The 27,103-nt window shown below is 38.0% G+C and overlaps 2 protein-coding genes across 2 annotated transcripts; both read right to left on the minus strand.

The window, feature by feature from the left end:
- Positions 1-115: 115 nt before the first annotated feature.
- On the minus strand, positions 116-3,852 carry LOC147510793 (Pentatricopeptide repeat (PPR) superfamily protein). The gene is made up of 2 exons (XM_086602630.1): positions 1,790-3,852; positions 116-628 (listed from the first exon to the last, which is right to left on the minus strand). The coding sequence occupies exon 1, from the start codon at positions 3,780-3,782 to the stop codon at positions 2,082-2,084; it is 1,701 nt and encodes a 566-aa protein (XP_086458756.1). The 5' UTR covers positions 3,783-3,852; the 3' UTR covers positions 116-628; positions 1,790-2,081.
- Positions 3,853-4,338: 486 nt separating this feature from the next.
- Positions 4,339-22,446, minus strand: ABCG32 (pleiotropic drug resistance 4). The gene is made up of 24 exons (XM_086602634.1): positions 21,775-22,446; positions 21,511-21,631; positions 21,329-21,417; positions 21,155-21,239; positions 18,608-18,767; positions 18,375-18,451; positions 18,251-18,304; positions 17,944-18,034; positions 17,559-17,860; positions 17,190-17,471; positions 16,582-16,898; positions 16,328-16,488; positions 16,145-16,248; positions 13,888-14,047; positions 13,659-13,790; positions 13,480-13,574; positions 13,067-13,399; positions 12,708-12,998; positions 8,040-8,123; positions 7,749-7,882; positions 7,436-7,663; positions 5,730-5,901; positions 5,393-5,647; positions 4,339-4,858 (listed from the first exon to the last, which is right to left on the minus strand). The coding sequence occupies exons 1-24, from the start codon at positions 22,053-22,055 to the stop codon at positions 4,586-4,588; spliced, it is 4,281 nt and encodes a 1,426-aa protein (XP_086458760.1). The 5' UTR covers positions 22,056-22,446; the 3' UTR covers positions 4,339-4,585.
- Positions 22,447-27,103: the final 4,657 nt, after the last annotated feature.

A 27,103-nucleotide genomic window follows, 5' to 3' on the forward strand; every position in this document is an offset into this window, starting at 1 on the left:
CCAAAAGATTGCCACCCTTTGTATTCACAACAACGACAAGGCACAAACAGACTTTTATCAGGACATGCATGCACGTGGTTGGCATGACTCCGGCACACCCAAATTGCATGTAGAATTCATAAAACGTTCGTGTTTATTTCCAGCAGTTTCGTGTGTTCTGTAATGAACCAAAAATATATATTTTACACCACATATTAGGCATGATAAGGATAATACACCACACACATGGCCCTATTGACTTACAAAATTAAGAGTATCTGAAGCTATTCGTTACGCTTAAAGAGCCTGGTTCCACAATAACCAGGTTCTGAGATCACATTCCCGTGACAGTGTTACACTTTAAACCACTTGTTCTCACCTTACTGATGGTTAAGTGGTGAGTGTTCCCACCTTACAGGATTACAACCACTACAATTTACTGACGTCAGGAGTAAGTTCCAATATCAGTTTCCAAAATTTAGTTGTGGCGGTGTTAGACCACGCATTGTTTGGTCAGAAAGGAGCTATGTCAGCAGTAAAAGTTCCCTGACATCAGCACCAAAAATGCGCATCTTCCAACGAGGTGAATAATTGCTTCTTCATCTTGACACCACAACACGTCTCTCTTCGGGATTTTCCATCCTCCAATCTGCAAGCTAGAACAGTAAGAATCCTCTCCAAGAATGCCCATTGTAGAAAAAAATTTACTTTAGAACGTATAGATGCCTTCGGTACAATCTAGTATTGAAATGTGATTTCTGTAGCATTAACCATAAGAGTACCCTCCAATATTCTTTGATAAAAATATTTCAAGGGATAGAAACCTTTCTTGTTCCACTTCCACCAATGTCCAGCAACCCCCCAGAGGTGTTGTATAAAGAAATGGGCATGGGGGTCTGAATGTCTGATGTATTGAAGCTTTTGGTCCTTTATACCACCAAATAAAGAATGCTTTGGTATACCACGGGTCCACAGTGTATGTAAGTACGTTAATAATGCGGTATGACATGATAGACCGTCTTTCTACTCCAAACCTACAAGGTAACAATGGTAAGCAACTGCTGCTGCTTTCCTTTTTATAATATTTTATTTTTTCCCTTGAGTACCAAACTAGGAAAACCAGTAGAGATGTAGCTCATATCTGCAGAACTTCAACAGGCACATATGTGTCCCCATTAAAGGGGAGCAAAACTAAACAGGCAAAATACACCAATAATGGAATAGATAATTATTACGGAACATTATTTTGTAAAGAATAAATTGGAAAGCTTATAAATCAACTGTGCAGTTTATATCGGCGTTAATATTGAATGCTCATTATTTGTTATTGCCTCAGCCTCTTATTTAAAATTGCAGAAAACTCTAATCTGAGCCTAGGTGATAGCTAAACTGCATCGTCACATAAGTTTCTAAACAAAACAAGTGAAACTAAATGCCCTCTCTAGTATAGAATTTCAAACTTTTGGAAGATCACAAGTACAGATAACAAATTATGGCAAGGAGGTGACAGACACCAACCTGCATTTTGATAATTTATTCGAGTCATCATGGCTCTAGATATAAGCATAACAATGGCTCATGGACCAATTTAGAACGAAAGGATATGAGCTATATAGCACAATAAACTTGAGGAGGAAATGGCAACCAACGGAAAATAAAGATATAATTATACTGTAGATAGGATCAGTTCCAATTCTTTTTTGGATCCCTTCAAGGAGCTATGGAATATGATAAAAAGCTTCAGTTTCAGTAAAATCCACATACACTGGTGAGGATAGCATTGCGGGTAAAGAGAAGTTCAGAGTCTTACACAAATTGTTGGTCTGATCCAAAAGTTTTGCAATCGCCATGTCTCCATATACTTATCCCTTGTGGGCTTGTATATACTTAATGTTTCAAACTTTCCACGTCATTCTGAAGATGAACTCTTTACCTTAGTTTGATTATAAGATATGACCCTGAGACCCTTCCACATCAAGGATAGTCTCAAGTCACGGCACTCAAGGATAGATGTGTTCTTAAATTTTTCCAGTTGGAACTGAAGGCATCTGATGAAATAAAACATCTCTCACACTCTTAAAAACCCAACAATGCCTTCAGCTTCATGACCTGCTAAATCTTCTTATTATATCATCTATCAGCTCGTTCGCACTTGCCACAGAATTCTCAGAAGAATTTTTCATCTTACTGAGTACCCTTGGATCCTTACTTATTTTCAGAACATCAGACATTGCTTGGGCTTTTTTAATTATAGATGATCTAATTTGGCGAGACCCATCTCTTCCTTCTCTGTATGTGTTAGGCAATCTTGTTGAATGTGGAAGGGAAGACATCTGACTGGAAAGCTTTTGTGCCATAACAGTCATTCCTGATTTCTTCAGATCCTCTGTCAGCTTCTTATAAGTAAGATACTGAGGGACAATCCCTCTATGAATCATATCCTCAAATTCTACACAAGCCTCCTCGAGTCTGTGTAATTTACAGAGTAAATGAATCACCATGGTGCTTGTGGCAAGGTCAGAATCGTGTCCTCTAGCTCTCATTTCCTTGCTAATCTGCAGCACCAATTCCAACCTCTCCTCCTCACACAACATCTTGATCAATAAGTGGTAAGTAAGTCTATCCGGCACATAGCCAGACCCTATAATCTTAGTATAAAGATTCATCGCCTCTTCAATTTTTCCAAATTTTGCAAAGTAGCGGAAAAAGTAATTGTAAGTAGTGGGGGTCGGAGCAAACCCACGTCCAATCATCATCTTCAAAATCTTACTTGCTCCAACAAGATCTTTTGCCTTACAAAAACCCTTGACCAACGAATTATATGTAGACACCGTAGGACCCGACTCTAAAACTGAAAACCGTTCTAACATCCCCATCGCTTCTTTAAACCTCCCAGCTTCCCCTAATGCATCAACAATCGGATTAAACACAACGGCATTGGGTTCAATTCCTTCCCTCCTCATCTCACCAACCAACTCCATCGCCTTCTCTACCCTACGCATTCTACAATACCCTTCAACAAGTGTACCATAAGTAACAACAGTCGGAACCACATTCTCTCTCCTCATTTCCTCCCAAACCCTTTCCGCATGTTTAAGTTTCCTCATTCGAAACCAACCATTAAGCAAAATATTATAAAGTCTCACCGTAGGCACCCACTCAGAATCCAATCCCCTCCTGCGCGTAACACACCCGGACGCTACCCTAACATGCCCTTCCTTACAAAGTGTATCTAACAAAACCTCAAACAAATCCAAATCCACACACTTAAACTCTAAACTAGAAACATATTGATAAGTTCTAATAGCAGCAAACGGCATACCTGCACGAGCATACCGTCTAATAAGTAGAGCAAACGTATGATTTGTCACCATGAAATGATCAAGTAACAAAGACCAAGCGGAATCAAAATCTCTTGATTTCCCAAGTAAGTCAATGATTAAGTTGAGTACGGGAGGAGCAGAACAATAAGAAGGTTGTTTTACAGCCCATTTGAAAAGTGTGAAAAGTGGTTTAGGGGAAGCCTCAAATTGTTTGCAAATGGTTAGTAAGAGATTTGGGCCGGGCTGGATTCCGGTTTCGGTTAATGCTGTTTCCAGAGATGAGCTGGAAGTGAGTGTGTGGTCTGTTAAGAGCTTGTAGACTGTGGTACAGTCTTTGTGGGGGTGGCTTTGAGGCTGTAGCTGATCATGATGTGGAGCTTCAGTTTCAGTTTGAGTGGGCCATTTTATAAGTGGGTTTCCGGGACTGGAAAGCCAAGATGAGAAATGGCGGAGGAAGGTGGGACTTCGTTTTCTTAACATTCTCACTTTGTTTTTCTGGGAACTTGGTTAGCTTTTGTGGCCCACTCTAAATGGCCTGGACGGTTAACCATAGAGTGACAGTAGGCTAAACAACCTTGCATAAGACCAACTTCGGACTATTTCTCCTCTTGTGGTTACCCAATACAAAGGTGATTTTTAAACTTCGGACGGACTGTATGTTAAAAATGAAAAAATATCGAAAAAAAAACATTGGACGGAACTAAACATCCCCCGTCCGAAAGGAAAAAAAAAAAGAAAAATGTCCAAAAGGACGGTGAACATCCCTCTGGAAAAAAAATCGAAAATAGACGCGAGACGGAATAAAAAGTTCCGTCCGAAATTCATAATTCAGCCGCTATCTCCGTAGCCAATACTACCCTCATTGTCACTAAATTAAAAACTATCAGATTTGTCACCCTTGCATTGGGCAAGGATTTTTGGCTTCATAAGGGTGACAAGTCCCTATTTCCCTTCATAGTGACTTGCATTGGAAATGGTATAAGCGCCATGTCAACTCAGTATATTTATTAGTTTCACAAAAACAGAAACAAAAGCAGAAGCAAATGGCTCTTTATTTTTTAAAAAATCGAATTTACTCTATGGTATAAATGTATAATAGAATATTATTCAACATTCTACAACTCAAATAACAGTGAATAAAAGAAAATTGTTTGCTATACAAATTCAGAGAATATGCTACCACACAACTTCTCCCTGATTGTTCATGTACTACTAGGGGGTAAGCTTCTTTGGTACGTCCAGCGCACTGCAAGCCTTGATGATTTACATTTTACCTCATTTGCTCACCTCCTTTGAAAGTTGAATGATTTGATTGCATAAGCAAAAATCACTGCAAAGATCACACAAAAAGAAACTACAACGATACCAGAAACGGCCAAATATTCGTGCCTGAATCCATACTCATCTCTAAGAAGCTGCCTTATAGGAAGTGTCCGCACTCCATCCGAGAGTTTCACGAGCTCATCGACGTCACCATACTGGGATGTCAAAAGGCCATATAGACTCCATGCCACGGGGTTTATCCAATAATACCATCTCCACCATACTGGGATTCTCTGTAAAAAGAATAACCAATTAAGATGCTAAAAGAGAAATATCTGCCTAGAGGCTTAGGGTATGAGTGTATGACATACAGATACTAATCTTCTTGTTCCAATATCCGTCCACGGAGTTAATGTGGAGGGTATGACAAAAAATTGGACATATAATTCGACTTGGGGGCTGGTCTCTGGTGATATGATCTTCTCACGATGGAGATCTTTCACAGAGAGAATCGGCCCACTCGAGCATTAACGTTGTATTCAAGTTTGAACAATCCACATTTTTTTCAACTATTTAATAAATCTTAGACTTTAGTAATCTCTTCACAGGATTATCTTCATGGTGAGGAAATGATATCTACTAAAAAAGCCCACAATTCATACTGTGGTCCACTTTAGGAATTCCAGATATCTAACTCAAACAATTTGGTAAGACAAGTCTAATATATAGCAGCAGCAGCGAATCTCAAACCTATCCTGCGATAATATTTTCTATTTATCTCAATATAAAAAATAAAATAAAGACAAAAGAATGGCCAAGTTCAATACCTTGTGAGAAATCATGAATCCACTGAAGAGGTTCCACAGCATGTAAAATGGAGCAGCAATGATTGCAGCCACATTATGATTGGGAGTGACTGCAGTTGTCATCATCCCGTAAAAAGTGAAGTAAAGAATAGTGAAATACATAAAGAATATGTAACAAATGAACTTCATCAAGTCCCACTCAAATGAGGCCATGGCGTAGAAAATGGTGCTGTATATAACTGTTTGGACTAGCACATAAGGAAACTCAATGGCAACCTAAACAAAAAAAGGAGACAGATAACTTACAGATCGTATAGACATGCTTAATAATACAAGTAAAAGAAGGGCATGGGCAGACCTGGGCAAATGCAAAGGGGAGGGCAGAGTACATCCCCGCTGCTCTCTCACGGTAGGAAACAGACCTTTCAACCGAAACCACAGGTTGAACAGCAGTTCCATTGGTAACTCCAATGAACAAGACTGCTGCATACATGGATCCCATAGCATTAGAGATGTCCTGCTGTGTCTCTCTGGAAATTTGAATTAACTCGGAAGTATTAGTGATATCATAACAACGGAAGGTAAAGTATAGAAAAAGGTGTTAAACAAAACAACCACAGAAAAACCTTTGAATGGTATGGAGATTGCAGGAATGGCAACATGCCACTGCTTGCAAGCCAGACATTAAAGCATACAGTATTACTGAAGTAATATTACTCAATGAGCCTAAACACTCTGCCCAAGTGTTAAACACCAGCCCCCAGCAGTCCCATGTCTTTCTTACATAGGATGGAAGATAATCACCAATAGGTTCAACTCCTACTCTGGAATTTATCTCTAATACCTCAAAACCTCAGTCCAGCTATTTTCTCAATCAACATAAAACTGCAATTTATTACGGCAAGGTCCAGTGTACCAGGCTCTCACAGTGCAGGGTCTGGGAAGGTCAGACGTAAGCAGCCTTACCCCTTGTCGGAGAGGCAGTTACAGAACGTGTCCCTCAGAGGACCACATCCAATGCATTTCAATTGATTACTTCATCAAATTGTGGAGCACTAATGTGGAACTTCAACTTTCATTCTAAACATCAAATAATGAATATTTTTTCAATTAAAAATTGTCATTTTATCTTCATCACTGGTATATCTAATTCCTAGATACCCCAAGTCTAGGTTTCCAGGGTATGACCATGTGATTATACAGTCAATGAACTGTCAAATAGTAAGGTCAATAGGGAAGACAGACAGTCATACTATGAGGATTAGGGGAAGCCTTTCTCGTATTCAACATATAAATATTGGTCCTAAATTCCCCTCCATTTATCAGAAACTTCCTGCACTTGCTTGAACAAGACAGTGGGAATATAGCTAAAGTAAGGGCGATGCCAGAGCTTTCTGCCTCCCGACTTCAACTAACCAAAGGTCATAGAGGCCCAAGGCACGGTCGATGATGTTAATTTAGTTCGTTAGTCAAGTACCGTTTTGATACTAACAAAATATTACGTCGCCACCAAAACATTCGTACATAATTACAGAAAGTATTCTGACATTTTAACATCAGATGAAAAGGGGTTAGAAGAAACACTATTATGAAATTCACACCCAGCCACAAAGTATAGAAATAGATATCCTTTTCCAAAACAATATTACACCCCAGTATCAAGAACAAACATATACTACTACACTTTATATGCAAATATTTGTTTACTATGAAAAACTGAAATCAGAGTAAATAAAGTAAATATGCGAAAGAGCCTACAAATGGTACCACGACATAAAATTTGTCCAAAAAAAAATAGAAGTCATTGAGAGTTAGATAACCAAAGCCGCCCATTCTTAGTGGGGTTATATTTCCTGCTCCAATGAGGGTCCATTTTCTCATAATAAAATGCATTGTATGAGCTCAATTGTAACTACCTAATTCCTTGAACTTGTCTAAAGACTTTTCAAACTATCAAGTTCATTGCCATACATAATTACGGAATTAATACCTTGATCCAAACTATTTATGAGAAACAGCAAAAGAATATGAGCCAGGCACAGAGAGAGAGAGAGAGAGAGAGACCTTTTAGAACCAAATCTCCAACAGATAGACCCAAACATCAAAGAAATGATAACAGTGTAGAAGAACCGAACAGCAGTGTATTGTGGATTTCTCCAGTAGGAAAGATTCTGCTTCCACAGACATGCGAAGAATTGCTCACTAAACAACTTAGAATACTTGGTTGGAAAACATAAATCTTTTGATTCGCTGTTCGGTCTGCTTAAACACTCGACCAACTCTCTGTTCTCCCTGAAAAATAAATAAAATAAAACAATTACTTCTTTTTACTGGACACTATTGTCATATTTAAAGTTTTAACCAGCTACATACATACCGAAACAGCTTAGATCTCTGGTAAATCTCAGCAAAATCAACACCAAGACGATTCTCTTCAGCCGAAGAGGTAACCTCAAGCATCCATGCAGCCGGGTTATAACCAGGCCTGATCTTTGGCACACCTTCAACTTCCTAGAAACACAAAATGGCAACAACCAAATTATATATATAGAAAAAACATAAAAAATTATAATAGCCATATATATTACTAATGAGTGGAATATATGAACGTACATTCTTTTGCACCAAACACGTAGATTTTTATATTACTTTAAGGAGAGAAACCTACCCCAAAAAACTCAACAAGCTTGTGAGATTGCCTACCCAGGGCACCTGCATAAATGACCTGTCCTCCACGCTTCATAAATAAGAGCTGTACAAAATAACTGAGATTCAGAAAGAATATACAAGAGCCCATGACAATTGATTACGCCATCTGATGAGTGCATAGATGATACATGGGCCAGGCTATCAAGTGTTCATGGGACAATATACCAATGCATTTCATAAACATGGGTATCTTATAATGCCAATGCATAGGTTGAGATTCAAATCATTAACAAAGTGCATTAAGATAGTAGTGCTTTACAATTAAATTAAAACGTTCTTACTGAGAAAAATAGGGTAACTATAATGCATTTTTAAACAGAGTAATATCTGATGGACGCACAGATATAGGTAAACTGGTACATGGAAAATATCTAAAAACCTACATAACAGCTGAAATTTCTCAGGATTATTCACTAGTTGTCATTTAGAAACCCTTCATTCTCAATTTTAAAAAATTAAAAATACAAAAAAGGGTTAGAACATGTCCTTGTATCCATGTCAATAATGAGGGCATTTTTGCTGCAAGACTGTAGTGCACTAGTGCCCAGTTTTCTTCCAGCACCTCCAACTCTCCAAGTGTACAACAAAGAGATAATGTTTGAGATTTAGTTCCATTTTTCAATTTTTGGTTGTCTTGTTGTACGCATGGTTCCATATTTGTCAGTAAGCAAACTGGCATTGGACTTCTGTAGCAAAATTATAATCCCGAGACTCATTGTGGTATTAGAGAGATGGAACTTGATGAATAGGCAACCTGTAGACTCCTTACTTTACGTACTCTAGATATATCTTAATAATGGACATACCCTCACTCGGACGTGGACATGAAGTGCAGAGCACGGAAAATGCGGAACCCCAAAAAGCCAAAAACAATTAAAAATAAAAATAGAGAATGTGTAGAAAAAAAGGGTTGTTTGTGTTTTTTCTTGTAAGGCACGACTTGCGCCCTAGTTGGCTTGGAGCACAGCATGACACGTGCTCCCTTGGAGGATTTGTAATTAGCCAAATTTTGGGTCGGGCGAAAGAAAAGTTACTGGACTTTTGTGTACAAATTTTATTAGGCGCGCTCGCGCTCACCTACGCCTAAGGCAAGGCGTGACTCGTGCTTGGACCCCTTCACATTCAAATCGATTTTTTCGGTCCAGTATAAAAACAGAAGTTAGGTTTTCTATTCAACTCAACCTAACCAATACTAAAACATAGACAGATATTAAAGAGTGCATGAGTGTTTGAGTGTTCATTCTTTGTGAGTGAATTGAGAGCTCTTGTAATCTGTTACTTTGTGCATCTAGTAAAGCTTGGATCTCGCCGGTGGACGTAGGCACATTGCCGAACCACGTTATATCCAAGTCTTGTGGTTTGTTATATTTTACATTAGTCTCTTTATTTTATATGCTTGTTAGTTGATATTGAGAAGTGTTGGGATAGTACTTGGAGGGTGTTGAAATCTTGTCTTGTAAGAAGAATCAATCCTTGTGTAGAGTTGATTCTTTCCTATAGTGGATAGTATTGTTTCCGCTTTAGTTATTCACAACAATTGGTATCAGAGCGGGGTTTAAGACCTTTCGAGTTTGAGTCTGTGAACTCAAAATTTTCTGGAGACAAGGTGTTTGATAAAATTCTCAAGTGAACATTTTTTTTGTTATTGTGTGTGACTTGAAAAAATGGCTCCCAAGATGTCAAATGCTAGGTTTGAAGTAGAGAAATTTAATGGGAATAATAACTTTGGGATTTGGCAAGTCCAAGTAAAGGACATCCTCATCCAACAAGGTTTGCACAAGGCTTTAAAGGAGATTAAATCAAAGGCGGCGAATATAAGTGATGATGATTGGGAATAATTCGACATACAAGCTTGTTCATCAATCCGGTTATGTCTTGCTAATAAGGTCATGTATAATGTGATGGAAGAAAGTACCGCTGCCGGTATTTGCCTCAAGCTAAAATCTATGTATATGACCAAGAGCATGACGAACAAGATGTACCTTAAGAAGCGTCTTTATCGGTATATGATGGTAGATGGTTCAACGATGCAAGAGCACGTTAATAAGTTCCATCGACGCCTCGCGAATTATTTGAATATTGGCATGAAGATGGATGATGAGGATCAAGCGGCATGTTTAATATTCTATTTGACAAAGAGCTATGAGCATCTAATGACTATATTTATGAACAGAGAAGATGTTGATCTTGACGAAGTTCAAAGTGTCCTTTTTCTTATGAGTTGATGAAGAAGGCACAAGTTGAGAATAACATTGATGCAGGACAAGGGCTAGTGGCAAGAGGAAGGTCGTATGAAAAGACCTCTACAAGCAATGAGAAGTCTAGGTCCAAGTCAAAGAAACCGTTGAAATATGTGAAGTGCTACAATTGCGATGAAAAGGGACATTACGCAAGTAATTGTCCTCACCTGAAGAAAGATAACAAGAAAAATGGTAAGAAGAAAGGTAAGGCTAATGTTGAGGCAAGTTTTGTGTCCACATCACAAGACTATATGGCGGATCGGTGGATCCTTGATTCCGAGTGTTCCTACCATATGTGCCCGAATAGAAAGTGGTTTGCTTCCTATGAGAGCATCGATGGTGGTTCCGTTTTGATGGGTAATAACCATGTGTGCAAGACGGTTGAGATTAGAACTATACGGGTTAAGATGCATAATGGTGTTGTGAGGACTTTAAATGATGTAAGACATGTTCTTGAGCTAAAGAAAAATCTTATTTCTCTGCCACAAGTTTGTGGGGGAAGATGGAGTCCTAAAGATTGTTAGTGGCTCTTTAGTTGTTATGAAAGGTCAAAGACATGGAACCTTGTATACTTTGATGGATAGTAAGGTGACTGATAATATAGCAGTGGGTGCATGTAATGATGATTCCGAGTGCACTAAGAAATGACATGTGTATTGGGCATATGAATGAACGGGGTTTGTCTGAGTTGTGCAAGTGAGAATTCTTGAAGGACTTGAAGAAGCCAAACATGGGATTCTGTGAGCACTGTGTCTATGGGAAGCAATGTCGAGTCAAGTTCAGTTCAAGCAAGCACAAGACGACGGGGATCCTTGATTAGGTGCCTCCAGAGTGGCTTCAAAATGAGGTAACCATTATTATATCTCAGTCATTGATGATCATACTCGCTATGTGTGGGTGTATATGATGAAAACGAAAGATGAAGTGTTGAGATATTTAAGAATTGGAAGGCAAGGGTTGAGAATCGCACAGATAAGAAGGTGAAGACTTTAAGGTCTAACAATGGTACTGAATATACCTATGGGCCTTTCCAAGAGTTTTGTGTGCAATAGGGTATTGCTAGACACTAGACAGTCAGGGGCACGCCTCAGCAGAATGGAATGGCAGAAAGGATGAATAGAACCTTGCTTGAAAGAGCGAGATGTTTGTTGTCTAATACTACTCTAGGCAAAGAGTATTGGGCAGATACAGTGTTCATGGCGTATTAACTGTATAATAGGTCACCAGTTCCAGCTATAGATTGCAAAACGCCTTATGAGGTGTAGTCAGGTAACTCAGCTGATTATAGTATTTTGCAAGTGTTTGGATCGACTTCTTACTACTATGTGAAGGAAAGCAGGCTAGATCCTAGAGCTAAGAAGGCAATATTCTTGGGCTTCGCAAATGAGGTAAAAGGATACAGATTGTGGTGTCTAGAAGACTACAAGTTCCTGGTCAGCAGAGATGTTACCTTTAATGAAACTTCCGTGTTATCTTTCAGTAAGCCGGAAAAAGCTAGGCAGAATGGTGAGTCTATAGAAGTTTAAGCTACTGAACTTGAGTTGTCTGATACAATAGATGACTGGTTGGTTCATGATGAGGTACCAGATTATGGAACCACACAGCAACAGAAAGAAGAGTATGAGCATCCGCAACTTGTAGTGGCTGACCCTAGGTCAAAAAAACAAGTTAAGGAATTGCACAAGTATGGGCACGATAAGCCGGTGAAACATTATGGTCAGGTAGATTTAGTGGCATATGTACTGAATATTGAAAATCATAAACCAGATAGCTTCAAGGTAGCTGTTAGAGATGCTCATTACAGAGATTGGTTGGTTACTATGTAGAAAGAGATGGAATCTCTTGATAAAAATCACACATGGGACCTTGTTTTATTGTCAAAGGGCAAGAGGACTATCGGCAGTAAATAGGTATTCAGAAAGAAAAAGGTCCTTCCTGACTCTGACAGTACTGGGTATAAGGCAAGAGTGGTAGCAAATGATTTCTCACAGAAGGAAGGAGTCGACTACAATGAGGTATTTTCCCCGGTGGTCAAACATACTTCAATTCGTGTATTATTGAGTTTAGTTGCTCACTTCGACTTAGAGTTAAAGCAACTTGATGTGAAAACTGCTTTTTTGTATGGAGACTTGGAGGAAGAGATCTATATGAGACAACCTGAAGATTTTGTTGTTGCTAAGAAAGAAGATCATGTTTCCGCTTTAGTTATTCACAACAGAATGAATATCGAAACCAAATGACAAAACACAGGTTATCAAGAGATGCTTTATTTAAGTTGAAGAGAGAAAAGGACGAACTATGCTCATTAAGAACTCCCACGAATAAATTTGTTGACTTAAAACATTAAGACTTTGTAATCTTTTTAGGTATTAAAGAAAAGAGAATACCTCATCAAAAGATTCAAAAATTTCTGTGCTTGGCTGATGAATGGTGCATACAATTGTCCGTCCAGTATTCACAATGTTTCTCACTGTCCTCATCACAATGGCTGCAGCCCTTGCATCCAGTCCTGACGTGGGTTCATCCATAAAAACAATAGACGGATTAGCTACCAGCTCTACTGCGATTGTCAACCTTTTTCTTTGCTCTGTGGACAACCCATCAATCCCTGGAAGACCAACAAGGGCCCCGCTTAAAGAAGTCAGTTCCACAAGTTCCATAACCTCTTCTACAAAAACCTGCAAAACCACCAGAATGGAAATCATTTCATGACCAAAAAAGATGTTCTGTACTTATTTGTTTATACCTTTTGCGTCTCTGAGTCAACATGAGATGGTAAACGTAGCCAGGTAGAGTATAATAATGATTCACGAACAGTTAAACACGGAGAATGGACATCATTCTGCTCACAGTAACCAGATATCCTTGCAAAAGTCTCTTGATTTTTCGGGTAACCAGAAATATATATACTCCCTTCAATGTGTCCACCAGTTTTTCTACCAGCTAAAACATCCATGAGGGTAGTCTTACCAGCCCCACTTACTCCTACCAATGCAGTAAGAACCCCTGGCTTAAATGCTCCAGTAACATTAACCAACAGCTGCAATCTATCTTCTATTATGCCCTGTTGCTTCAGTTCCTGCAGTAAAAGTGTATAAGAAAGAATGCTTAATAACTTTGGAAACTAAACAGTTCCACTGGAAGAATCTGAAGACTAACCATCGGCACATCCACATAGTAATTTATATTGCTGAAAGACATGGAAAGAGGTTGAAATGGAAGAACCATTCCTCTTCGCTGTGGACCAGTCCTTACTGCAGTAAGCGACACTAAAGTAAGAAACAACAACAGCAGCAGCAACAACAACAACAAAGATGAAATGGGAAGTTTTTAAAAACCTTCTAATGAAGCCGAACGCTGCAAAAATTGTTGTAGCTGAATGATGGCAGCTTCACTTTTTTCACTTTTTCCACCTCTGTCCCTCTCTTTGAGTTCTTCCTTAGACACAACCGCCTGTGGTTTCCCAAGAGCTACATGAAGTTTTAAAATACATGAAATCTTCAGGATGTTGTTCTAACTAGAAATGTAATACACATTCGAGTTTCTTCAAAAGGAGATAAAACTTACGGTTGAGGTAGGTCAAGAACAATGTACAGAGAACATTGAATAAAATAGTATAACTAAATAAGGCACCAATTCCAATCCAATACCAGTAACTCTCCACAAATAGACTTCGAGCCTTCAATAACGCTTCCCCCAATGATACATTAGACTGGACACCATCTTTCTACAAAATCCAAATGAACAAAAGCATAGTTATCAAATAGTGATAGTCCTAAAATGACATTTACATTACTCTTAACCATTGAAGACAATCTTTTTACATGTTGTAGATATTTTGTTATTGGATTACTCCGCATGACACAGATTCTGACACTGGTACTCTGGTATGTGCCAAAGTTATCCAAAACTTTGGTTATATTTTGGCCCAATTTCCCTTCAAAAAAATTCATCCATTTCGAGACTTTGAACCATGGTCTTAACATAAATATATTACTATCTGACAATAAGGTAGTGAATCCGATAATGTCAAAATGGGGTAGACTAAACGAATCTCAGAATCTGTATCCGGTAAGAGAACTAGAAAGTTTGACTAACCATTTGCACCCCTACCTACGTGTCATATTTGGTGCATCCCTTGACCTCCTAACCTCTCAGTTTCCTTAGATTGCATTCTTCACTCCCTTCCCCCTATATACATAGGTTTTGATTCAGTTGACTACTCTTTGGTGACAACCACTAATAACAAGGCTGAATTTTCTCCCTAAGGGTGATTTCCCGAACATGAAGGTCATACTCCCAAAAATCAGTTGTTAAAGTCAAAACTTCCAATTCTCTTCAGACATTCTTTTTACATTTGATTCTCTTCTAGTCTTGTCACATGATTAGAGTGTTAGATGTTGATCTTTTCTGGGGAATCAAAATGGTAGAGAACTATTTTCATAAAAAACATCCCTTAACTCGTTTGTGTTCGGCTGGAAGGAGAATGTTCTGATTCGATGTTGTGGCCATGGAGTGGTCACCTGGTACAATTTTAAGATATTTGTAATGAGCAAGAAACCCTGATGAGTACTACCAACCAAGACTTCAAAGGGGTTATTTAGAGAACCAAGCAATCATGTAACCAAAAACTTGCATTGTCCTGCACTTGTTTGCTTTAAGTTTACAGCAATGTTACAGAAACAGACCATTTTCTTGATATTCTTCATGTTGGACATCTTGTCATCCCCGCATGCAAGATACATCCAAACACAGTATAAGCTTAGTGTGGTCCATGTCTATTGACAATTCGTACTTGCATGGGACGCTGACAGTCATGTCCATGTCCTTTTTTACATTGCCGAATATAGACTTTTCCATACCAGGCAGGTTAGTTTTTTGTGTATCATTTTCCAAAGAATAGGGAAGTCATAAACAAAATAACAAGATATTGTAAACATTTCAATATTGCAAAACTCAAGAGTTCTAACTTCTAACAGTATCAGTTTGAACGTAAGACCAAATGTTAGTGTTGGAGTAACATATATTACGTCTCACAAAGTAATAAGAGGACTTGCTTTTGACTCTACCGCCTCTACGTAATATAGGCTACTGGTTGAAAGATATAGGATAACTCTACAGGAACATAGTCCTATAGTAGAAGATTCATACTGTTAATTACTTGATTCTAGTTCTCTAATGTGTGGTTCTGAACATCTTTGGATGCAACTACGACTGGCAAAGTTCAAGATATTGATGCTTTGTTAGGGCATGCATTTCTTAGATTAATTATACCCAGCACTAGTCCACTATATGATCTGTTGTTCTTAACAGATTTCCAGTTTAAAATAAAATTAGAATGACAGACACAAACTGATGTAAATAGCAGTTGCTATTTATAGTAAGTCACGGACATACTATTTATAGTAATTCTGTGGTTACTATTTTTAGTAATTCCAGGTTTTAGTTTGTTTAATTGTTTTTTGAAGTCCTATTAGTTTTAGGAAGTTCTTTCTAGTTTCCTTATTGACTTAGGATTGATGTTAGTTGCCAATTAAGTGTTAGTTTCCCATTTGGATTTGGAAACCATAGGTTATTATAAATAGGGCCTTAAACCATAGAATTCAGTAGTGTTGATGTGAGTACAAACTTGAGTGTTAAGGGTTAATTCCCGTTTATCCCCCATTGAGATGATTCTAGGGTTGATTTATTTGAATTGAGTGTTATTTAATTATGTTTTGTTTAGTGTTTTCTTTAACTTTGAGTTTAGTCTTATGTTAATTTTAATTGGTGTTCATCTTAGTTCCTGCTTCCGCAAGTAGGTTTCATCACAAACGAATATTACCTTATCCCAAGAATGCCCATGAAACTCGTTCACTGAAACTGCATTTTGAGCATACATTAAAGGTGAAAACCAGTAACCCCATATCCACCATCTTGGAATGCTATCTGCCACAATTCCACCATGAGTAGGATAAGTAAAAGTTGGCGGAAATGGAAACAGAAAGAACAAGAAACTTTGTTTCACCTCTGGAAATAACAAATCCTCCAAGAGCCATTACAACCAACATTGCGAAAGAGCCAAAAGTGTTGGCAATAATCATAGTTCGGCCAAGGGATGCCATCAAGCGGAAAAGTGATGTAGACATCTGGTGCAGAAAGAAAAATAGTAGGAACTGCCGAAGGAATCTGAAGAGAGGATTTAAGAAAAAACAGTTATTATAATCCTGTCATATTGGGCAAGATGCAAAACTAAAATTATACTGCTAGACAATTAGGAACCTGGTTACTTGTGGATCAAATCCAATCACATAGTACGAGACTGCAACCCATATACCAGACTCTATAAAAGAAACCGGCATACTTAAGATCCAAGAAGGAAGTGTGTAAGCCCAGCATGGATAGAAGTGTAAGTCCCTATGCTTGTAAATCACTGGAAGTTTGGCTACCAACATGGCAACCTCTGTAAAACCATTAAATAGAATAATGATCATTGAGAAGTACAACGCTCCAAGATATAAGCCTCCATCATCAACTGTTTTATGGTGCATTGTGCTTCGGAAAAATACAGTCATCGTTATGACAGCGACAAGAAGAAGCTGGGAAGCAAGAGAAAGAGGTTTAAAGTGTTAGTGCGTATTCCCATCATAATTTTTGAGCTCATAAACACTACTATGAAGTAAGCAATTCCTGGGCCAAGAGTGTCCCAATATCAATTTCAAAACCATCTAGAGGTCAATTTGGCAGAAAGGGGAAGGAGTTCATTTTGGACAAGGATTTCACAACCGTATTATTCTGCAGAAACGCAATTATAAAGAAAGTGTGTCTTACATTGCAAACTAATGATTCTAGTGTAAATAAGAATTCATTAAAAAAGACCAGCATTTTACCTGTATGATTTTAAAAACGTACAAGAAGGAATTCCGTTTCATCAATAGCATCTGCCAAGAAAAACTAGTTTTGATAAGTCCAGCACTCTTCATACCATAACTAGAAGTTGATAGTGCTGCTGGATGACTATAGCATTTGTCAAATGGAACGGCTAATTCTTCAAATAAACTTCTCCCAACATGGAATGAGCGAAAAGCCTCGGCAAACTTTACGACAGGAACATAACGATAAGGAGACTCGGGAATAGACCAGTACTGCTCTTGATCTTTCTTAGATGTAACCTACGTACAAACAGCAAAAACCAGTAAATCATTGACAATCCTGGTCAAACTGTACAAATTTCTATAACCTGAACTCTAATTACTTACTTCCTGCAAGAAGTCAGCCACATTTTTTCTCTCAGGGCAACTAAAACCCATGAATGCGAAGAAATCAACAGCAGACTCACGTGGTCCCTGATATACAATTTGCCCTTCGCATAGAAGAATAATATCATCAAACAACTCATAAGTCTCAGGAGCTGGTTGTAACAATGAAATGACTGTAGTTCCATCAAGTGCATGATTAGAATGTCTAAGGTACTTGATGATTTGATGTGTAGTTGAACTGTCAAGGCCATTTGATATCTCATCCATAAACAGAACTCTAGCTGGACCTACTAATAATTCACCTGCCAAATAAAGATATCTGCAGCATCTGTAAGAATTCAAGATACATGTAACTCAGTGCACATAAAAAGGAAAAGGTACACACCAGTGGTAAGGCGCTTCTTCTGTCCTCCAGAGATTCCCTTCAGCATTTCATCTCCCACCAAGGTGTCAGCACAAACGTCTAAACCTAAAATCTTTGTAGGATAAAAGTTAGAACTTGAGAGTTGCATTACGACTAAGGCATGCAGGGTAAGGATGCTTTTCAACAGCAAGCACTTTAATGTAAAAAGATATGGTATGCATACTACTTCAATATTACTTAACATGGACTAATATAAATTAACAAATATTCCTACAGACTCCGTCATTTGTCAATATATTTACTGAAGTGACATCATCTAACGCATTACCTTCAAAATGTACTCAACGACAAGGCTTGTCTCCTCACCCAGCAAAGCCATTGCCTGCCCATAGAAAAATAGTTGATGAAATGATATAAAAGCAAATAAGAAATAAAGCTATACAGTTATGTACCTTCATGAATATATCAAGATCTTCGTCGGGTTTTATTCCAGCATTCTTTTCTCTTCTAGAGAGTTCCAAAAGCATATCTATGGAAGGAGTCATAATTCACTCAGCTTCAAGGTCAGAAGATTTGTTTCAACTCTAAGAAAAAGTTACAATAAAATACGGAAAAAAAATAATGACAACAAAAACAAACAAACATACACAAAATAAAATAGAAAATAAAATCTGACTGAGTTTACCATATTTGATTCCAACCCCCTGACAACGTCCAGAAAACTCAAGAGTCTCCCTGACTGTCATCTCAGCCACATGGCAATCCTGCTGACTAACATAAGCGGAGGTCCTCTGAGGAACAAATTCATTTAGACCATGTCCATTGTATGTGATTCTCCCTGACACCTTCAAAGCATTTGAATTGTATTACTGAAAAAGGAATAGAATAAGAATTCAAAAGGAGAATATCATTTAATTGTCCTGAAGCTGGAAGGCTCATATTCTTGACAAAGAAAGCCTAAGTATCTGCACATTTCCAATGCATCAACCTTTTACTGCAGAATTCAGGTGACAGAAAATCACCGCGAGGTTGTATCGTGAGGAAAACCAATACTCACAATCTACAAAAGTTTAAGTATCTGATGCAACAATTAGTTTCATTTAATTTTCAATGTAACTCTACTTGAAGTCCATTTCATCAGTTTAATATCTTAGAGATGAGTATTTCTTCCCCTGGCAGAAGATTCATTTCGACCAGTCCAACTAAAAGATTAATAAGTGATAATTACTAACTTGAGGACCAAGTTCCAAACAAGTGCAAAACAATTTCAGAGTGTTTTTTTCATTTATAGGTATATTATTCATTTCTATCTGATTTACAATTCAGAAGTGTTGAAGTATGTATGGGCGTGCGCCTATCATATGTTCCTTATATATAGGCGTGAGCAGCAAATGGAGTTAGAAGTATGTTGAACTATCATGGGCGGGAACCTATCCTTTGTGTCTTGTATATAGGCGCACGCCTATCGGTGTGAAAGTCCGAACCGTATCTAGTAGTTTCCTATTTTCATGTATTAGGGTTAAGTATATATATATGAAACTCTGGGTATGGGATTAAGTATATATATTAGCCTCCATTCTTCTCCTTCTTGGTTTCCCTCATTACAATAATGTTAGAACTCTCCTAGCATCACCACTAACAAGAAGAAACCATCATATTGATTAACCAATTACAAACTCGAATTTGTTATTTCCAATATGTATAATTTGATTACTGAAATAGAAGATAGATTAAATGTCATGATGTATACGAAGGCAGAAGCAACTTCGAATCAATAACACCAATGAATAAAATTGATAAACACCCAAAAACTAGGGTTTCAAAGGGAAAATGAATTTCCTTTAATTTAATCTCTCAATTAAACAATCCAAAAACAACCCCAACAATGAAGGTCTAGATGCCTTTATATAAGAAAACAACTACTAAACCTAATAGGAAACCTATTTGGGCTGAGAGAAACACTAGAATTTTTCAAAAAAAGTATCGTCCCCCTCAGCTGGTCATGGTGAGAATACTAGAAGATATGAAGCTATACATACAAAGGGTTGTAAAGGATATACCAGATTCCACTTCAGTGAGAGTCCTTCTTCAAAACCTTGGTATAGATGCAAACTACCATGCAAAGGAACCTATTTACTGCCAATGGCGTAAACCTGATCCAGACCATGTTAAGTTAAACACGGATGGGTCTTTGACTCCTTCAGACCAAGGATTCGGTGGTATTGCAAGAAAATAAGATGGCACAATGCATTTTGCCTACATGGGCTCTAACCCAAAGAGGTCTATACTTCAACAGGAGCTAATGGCTATTGATGTGGAGCTAGAGGGGTGTCTGAAACATGGCATTACCAAAGTACAGGTGTACTCTGACTCTATGATTGCTGTGAGTATAGTTAATGGCTTGACTAAACCACCATGGTATTGTCAGAATATTGTACTATCTATCGGGAGCAAAAGGAAGAAACTCAGTTACAGTAGTGTCAACCATTGTTATAGGGAGACCAACCGGGCTGCAGATTTATTAGCTAAGTGTGTTAAAGACTCTCTCGAGACTTTTTTGTATTTTATACCCCCTCTAGATGAACAATTGACTAAAATTACTGAGGAGGATACAAGAGGAACAATCTATGTAAGAATTTGATTAAGGAATGCAGGTAGGGGTCTGCCTAACCCCATAGCTATCATTCAAAAAAAAAAAACCTATTCCTAATTGAATTAGGAAACCAAACAAAATAGAAACTACTAATTAATTAATAATTCATGCTCATGCATCATGTCATTTCACTGACAATAGACAATTACAAGTAGGGGGGTGCTTGTGTGATTTCAATGACAAAAACAAATCATATCTACTGGATTAATCAAATGTGCCTAATAAAATATCTGAATATATCTATTCATTGCTTATAACTTGGACAGCATTACTTTTCTTGCGGGCTATCTAGAAACTAGCCCAGAATGCGAATCAATGCAGACTAACCGCCATTTAGCATTGCTGAAATTGTGTAAGTGCTTTTTCTTCGATTTCATAAATTTAACCTAGTTGATCAATCTCCACGACTTCAAACTATAAAATAGTCCAAAATGAAGTTGGCAAACTGAAAAGAGCTTCACTTTCAGCAAATCAGCAATGATAGATGGAGCCTAAGAGTCACTGTATATTGTCTCCAAGCAACTTACTGTCAACTGAAATAGCATTGATGAAATGAGCAATATCACTATATCAGGATACCTGCAGGCCACGTCCAAGCCTTCCAGCAAGAGCGAGCAGCAATGTTGTCTTTCCAGAGCTTGGAGGACCCAATAGCAGGGTCAATCTACAAGAGAAGACAACCGTCTAAGCTCAAAAGGCTAGAGTAAACTTCTTGTCAGAATAAATTCTACTAAATTAAAGTTCAAACTTCACCTGGAAGGCCTAATAATTCCGCTGATGCTATCTAATATTGATAATTTTTTCCTTTTGCCTGGGAAAAGCTTCAATGTTCTCAGAAAAGCCTTCACAGAAATGAAAATGGATAATTAGCACCTGAATACAAGTGACACCTACCCGTTGCCTCCAAGAAACCATAAAGCACCGACGACACTTACCTCTGTAGTGTTTATAATGAAATTAGGAATAGTTGGCAATGCTCTACTTCCAGTATGGACATAAGCATCCACATTGAGATGCTGAAATCGAACCTCAATCTTGGGAAACTCCAATTCTACTCTGCAATGCCAAGTGACGAACGAATCAACTAATGTCATGCCAAATGACCCCAAGTACCATAACTCCAAATCTTTTCTTCCAGCCGACAAAAAATATGTTGTAACACAAACAAAAAGAAGAAGTAAAAAATTTAGGAAATTTACTTATCGAATCTTTGGCGCATCCGATTAAAGAAATGCTCAACATCATCATCAACACCATTAACCAAACGATCCAGTACAAGATTCTGCTCATCAACTTGAAGATTCCTCACGTTAACTTCTTTCATATCACCAACAACATTCTTGAATATCCCTATCCTCACTCTATCATAAGTTGGTAATCTCTCCAATGCAGCCCATCTTAAAGCTTCTTCTTCGTCATCCTCACCAGTTTGTCTAAACGAACTCGACCTCGAAAACACATTTTCCGCTGAGTTCCACATAATGAAACAACACAAACAAGATTAAAAAAAAAAAAATCGAAAGCCCGAGTTATATGAAGTTCATGGTGAGAAGTGGTGCAAGTGAAGTTAATATATAGAAGAGAAGAAGATAAGGAGTGTGTGTGTATTTAAAGTAGTGATGAACATGGTGAGTGAGTGAGAGTGAATAATGAGTTGGTGTTTGGTTTATTTGATCCAACAAGTTTTTAGGCTGTGCTTGATTTACGTGCATTTGCATTAATGGCAAAGAAAGAGGTTGGGTAAAGAAATAATGGCGCGAGTATATAAGAGAAAGAGTGTGAAGTGTTTAAGTGAAGTAAAGTGAGGGGTTTAGCTGTTAAAACGGTTGTGCCAGTATGGGGTTTAAGGGTCCGGCTTTTGGCTTTTGCCAAGGGTGTCTGACAAAAATGCCCTTGCAAACATCCCAATCAGATCAAATGGTTGTCTTTCTGCAAAAACAAACATGGTCTGAGGGCATGGACTTGGGAGTTTACCAATCTTCTCTAGGAGCAGACAATTAATTACTGTTTTGTGGCACTTTGGCCCTTGGAAATTGAAATTAAATAAAATGGTCCCTGCTTGGATCCAGGCTAGCGTCAGTGTGTATGTGTGATAAGTCAGAAACTCAGAACATTGAGAGAAGGAAATGGTTGAACTATTTTTTTTAAAGAATTGTAGTGTCTTACTTTGGCTTATAAGTTATAACACTGACTTACTCATTTACTAATTAACACTATGGTTTCTAACACTCGTTCTGATTTCTGAACATGAAATTTAGAATCACGTTTTGTTTTGTTTTTGTTTAGGTATACGGTCGGTGCGTGAAACATGACGCTTTTAGAATCACGTTTTGTTTTGTTTTATAGCCAAACTTCACGTGCCTTGTCTACAGTACGTCTACACATCCCTTTGCTTAATTTACTTGGTATGGCCATTAATTGACCCCGAACAGTCGAGCAAATTTGCAAAAGATGCACTATGTGGTTGTGTGGGCGTGTGCCGGGTGGCACCAATATTTCTTCGTGAATCTTGAATGTTAGACTGACAAGACTCTCTTGTTTGAGGTTCACATATATGCTAAAACGAAATGATCCAAAATTTGTTAAAATATGTGCGCTCTGATGAGCAGAAGTAGATGAAGTGATGAACAACATGTGAGTTTTCGTTTCTTTTCCTCATCTTCTTTTCCCGAAAAGTAATATGAAAAAGATGGAAATGGACCATCTATTTCGTGCACATTGCAATGCAAGATGCATACCATAGCAGTCACGGCTACTATACTAGTGAGAAAGAACAGATACCACACATGCAATGTGGTTCAATATTACTGTTGGGCTCCACTTGGGATATATAATTAGGAGATCTAAATAACACAGTCAAGACTTTTTCTATTCCATACATGAAACTTATAGAAAGAGACGTCCGTTCCCCCTTCAATATGTGACCCACTCATTAACTGGTTCCAGCTTTTGTTCACCATGTGCTCTACAGTCTACATACGAAAAGTCTACTTGCATGTAATAGACTAATAGCATAGCATATGGCCATGGTTTGTATTTTCTTCGCACTTGTAGACTTGTAGTTGCAACAATTAATTCAAATAGAGACTATCAATTTGGTAAAGTTATTATCATGAATTAAAATAAATGTGGGGATATGATGTACTGGTCTACTGGAAACCAAATCCTGCAGATTGCACTTGGGAAGGTGGTTAGTAACTAAGCATATTGTTTCGGAATGTGGTCTGATTAGCTGGTCCATTGTCACCGAGCATGCAGACCAATGGCCGGGAATAGGATTTGTTTTGGTATTGTATCGACAATAAAGGAAGAGATCTGATAAAGGAATGCACATGGTAAATAAAAAATTGAGTCTAGAGGAGTTGTTTTTTTGGTAAACAACGAACTGAATTCAGAAATCAAAATATGGTTGGGAAGTGGTCGGGTGTTAATGCAGCTTTGAAATGAAATGGTCATACGGAAAAAAAAAAAACAAAAAGGAAGAGAGATTGTGGATTGAGTGAAAGAGAGTGGAAAGAGCTTTTACTAGTTTTTTTTGTTTTGCTTTGGCATTTAACCAGTGATTTTGCCACACCAACAGCTTTTTGTAAAAACCCGTTCACCCATCATCCGGTAAACACACGGTTTTCAAACCCCACCCAAACCCACACCAACCCCGAATAGACTTTTCCCGGTCCCGCCAATCGCTTTTACGCATTTTCCGGGGTTTTCTATACTCAAATCCGACCAAGCAAGCCGCCACAACCCGAAAAAGCCGTTAACCCAACCCTGTTCACCCGCACAATTTCAAGACTCTAACTCTAATATTTTTGTATTTTGTTTATATTTTCTTTTAACTTTTGTAGGAATTTGAGATATATGAACACAAACTTATGAGTTCAACATCAATTTCAAATATTCAAATCAAAAATTCAAATTCAACTTTCGAATTTTGAAGAAGATGAATCATTCATCCTTGTATTAGTGTCGGATTCTTTTAGTTTATATTTTATTGTTTTGTACCATAGATCCTCGCTCCAATCTTCATTTTATCATGTTATAGAAAATAATCAATTTACAAATAGTAAATAACGAGAAAAAAGTTTCAAATTTACAGATATGGTTTTGGGTTCAAGTTAAATTTTTTTTTTTTTTTTATTAATTGATTATATTTTTTTCTCTATGTTGTGAATTGGAAATATATTACTTGCAGAATTAGATAGTTTTTTTTTGGGTGAAACTAGGTTAAAATGATAATTTCCACCCGACCCGGATAACCCGCCCCGTAAGCTGACCCAATAGGCTGGGTGATGGTACTAAGACATGACACTTCAACCCGCCCCACGCCCCGACCACTTTGGATTTGTATTCTCTGGACTTGTCCCGCTCGGGCCATCACTTTGTTTGACTGCGCAATTGACCGTCCGGTCGCGGATTACACCCCTACCAACGGCAAATCATGGATCGGGTCGGTTTCGGGTCAGATATGGCTATATCCGAATCCAATCCGAATCCGAATAGTTTTATAATATCCGAACCTGAACCCGATTATATCCGAAATTTAATATCCGAACCTGACTAATCCGATTGGATAACACTAAAAATTCAAAAAAAATCCAAAATATATATTCAACCCCGAACCCGAATCCGACAGACCCAAACCCGAACCTGAATAAATAAACGGATATAAAAACCGACCCGAACCCAAACTATTCGGATTCTGGTCAGGTCGGATTCAGGTCAAATCCGACCCGATTCCCTGCCCTACCAACATCTTACTACAGAGGCATCAACCAATGGTGGGATTACGCTGATAAAACAAAGGGATCTGTACTTCAATAGATTTTCTTTAACTGTGTTATACACACTTCAAAGGGTACTATGTATAGTACTACATATGATCACTTTGTGAGATTGGCTTGGGGTGTTAACTAAAACTAAGGAAAGCTCCACAGATCAAGGAGTGCAAGTGGTTACTGCCTGAAATAGATCAAGTCAAAATTAATGTTGACGGGTCTTCCATGGAAAATCCTGGACCAGCAGGGTGGGGTGCAACGTATCAAGATCATAATGGTGAGTTTCTGCTCGTGAGTTGTAAGGGCTTAGGGGTGGAGACGAACTATATATGTTGATGAGTGTTACGCAATTATGGAGAATGTGGAAGTAGCAATTGAGAAAAGTTGGCTGAACTTATGATTAGAATCTGACTCAGCAGCTGCGATAGAAGCTTTTAGTATGGGCAAGATACCAAGGCAACTCAGTAAAAGATGGGGGTGGTGTAAAAGTAAATTGCAAAGATGTATGCTCTTGTTGGGGACAATGATACCAATCGATCCCCACTAAGATAACTTGAATTTGACAAACTACTACTCTAGACAAAAATCTAAACTTTCACTACAACCAACAACAAACCCAACCTTCCAAGCAATCAACAACTATCACAAACAAGTAATAATAATGCAAATAAAGTAAAGCATACCACAACACAAGATGTAACGTGGTTCAGCCAATGATTCCTACTTCCACAAGAGCTAATCCTTTTATAAGTATGGGAAGGAAGATTACAATCACTCCTCCCAAGTCTCTCCACCTTACTAGATCACTATTCTCTCCTTACAAGTTTTTCTCTTTGCAAGGATTTTCTCTCAATTTTGGTTTTCTCTCAAAATTGGATTTCTATTCAAGACTTAGGTTTTCAAAAACCTTGTTTCTATTTTTATAGTAAACTGCAATCTCGCAGCTACTGTAGAAAATAGAAACTTACGAGTTTAGACATGAGTGTGGGGCTCTCGGCAAGGCAAAATTGAGCGCGTGCGCACTCTCTTATTTTTCTCAAAACCAAATGTCCAATAACTTAATTTGTTTCGTGAGAGGCTAAAAAACACTATATTCTTTTTCACAGCAAGGGCGCGGGCGCGCCTTGGACCAGGCTAAATCGAGCGCGTGCACGCTCCGACTTATTCACATGAACAGTATTGTTTCTCTCCTTCATCCTCATCCTCATGTGAGGGATAACTCCAACAGCTTTCTCATACATTGAGAGAAGCTAATTTTGCAGCAGACATTGCTGCAAAAATAGGATCTACCTTAGATAAAGATGAAGTAAGTGTGTATGTAGGTATTCCCCATGGTTGTATAAATGGGAGAATCCTAATGGGCTGTATTTCAGATTTGTAACATGAACTTGATATGAGGTGTTACCGACCAACATGTAGTTGGTGAGTAACTCTCATGGATTTCATACACTTTTGTAACTTTCCTTTTTCTTAATATACAATAGATAAACTTACCAAGCAAAAAAAATTGATTTTCTTTTTCTGGCGGCAGTTGGTATTAAAGCAAAATTACCCATTTTTCTAGCCAAAAGATGATAGAAAAAACCGTCTAAAAGTATCTTGGTTGTCTAGGTAATAGACTAGGTCTGCTACCGCATTTGTTGGGGAAAACGATATCAATTGATCTCCACTAAGATGGTTTGTATATAAACACTCTAAACTCCAATAAAAAAGTCTAAGTTTTCACTACAACCAACAACCACAAACCTAAGTT

This window comes from Coptis chinensis, chromosome 3 (genome assembly GCF_015680905.1).
Source record: "Coptis chinensis isolate HL-2020 chromosome 3, ASM1568090v1, whole genome shotgun sequence".
In the NCBI taxonomy this organism is placed as follows: Eukaryota; Viridiplantae; Streptophyta; class Magnoliopsida; order Ranunculales; family Ranunculaceae; genus Coptis; species Coptis chinensis.

Coding starts and splice junctions, on each gene's coding strand:
- ABCG32 (XM_086602634.1), bottom strand. CDS start 22,055: ATGTGGAACTCAGCGGAAAATGTGTTTTCGAGGTCGAGTTCGTTTAGA. Junction 17,861..17,943: donor GAAGAAGCGCCTTACCACTG/GTGTGTACCTTT, acceptor TTTATTTGGCAG/GTGAATTATTAGTAGGTCCA. Junction 16,899..17,189: donor ACGTTTTTAAAATCATACAG/GTAAAATGCTGG, acceptor CTTGCTTCCCAG/CTTCTTCTTGTCGCTGTCAT.
- LOC147510793 (XM_086602630.1), bottom strand. CDS start 3,782: ATGTTAAGAAAACGAAGTCCCACCTTCCTCCGCCATTTCTCATCTTGG.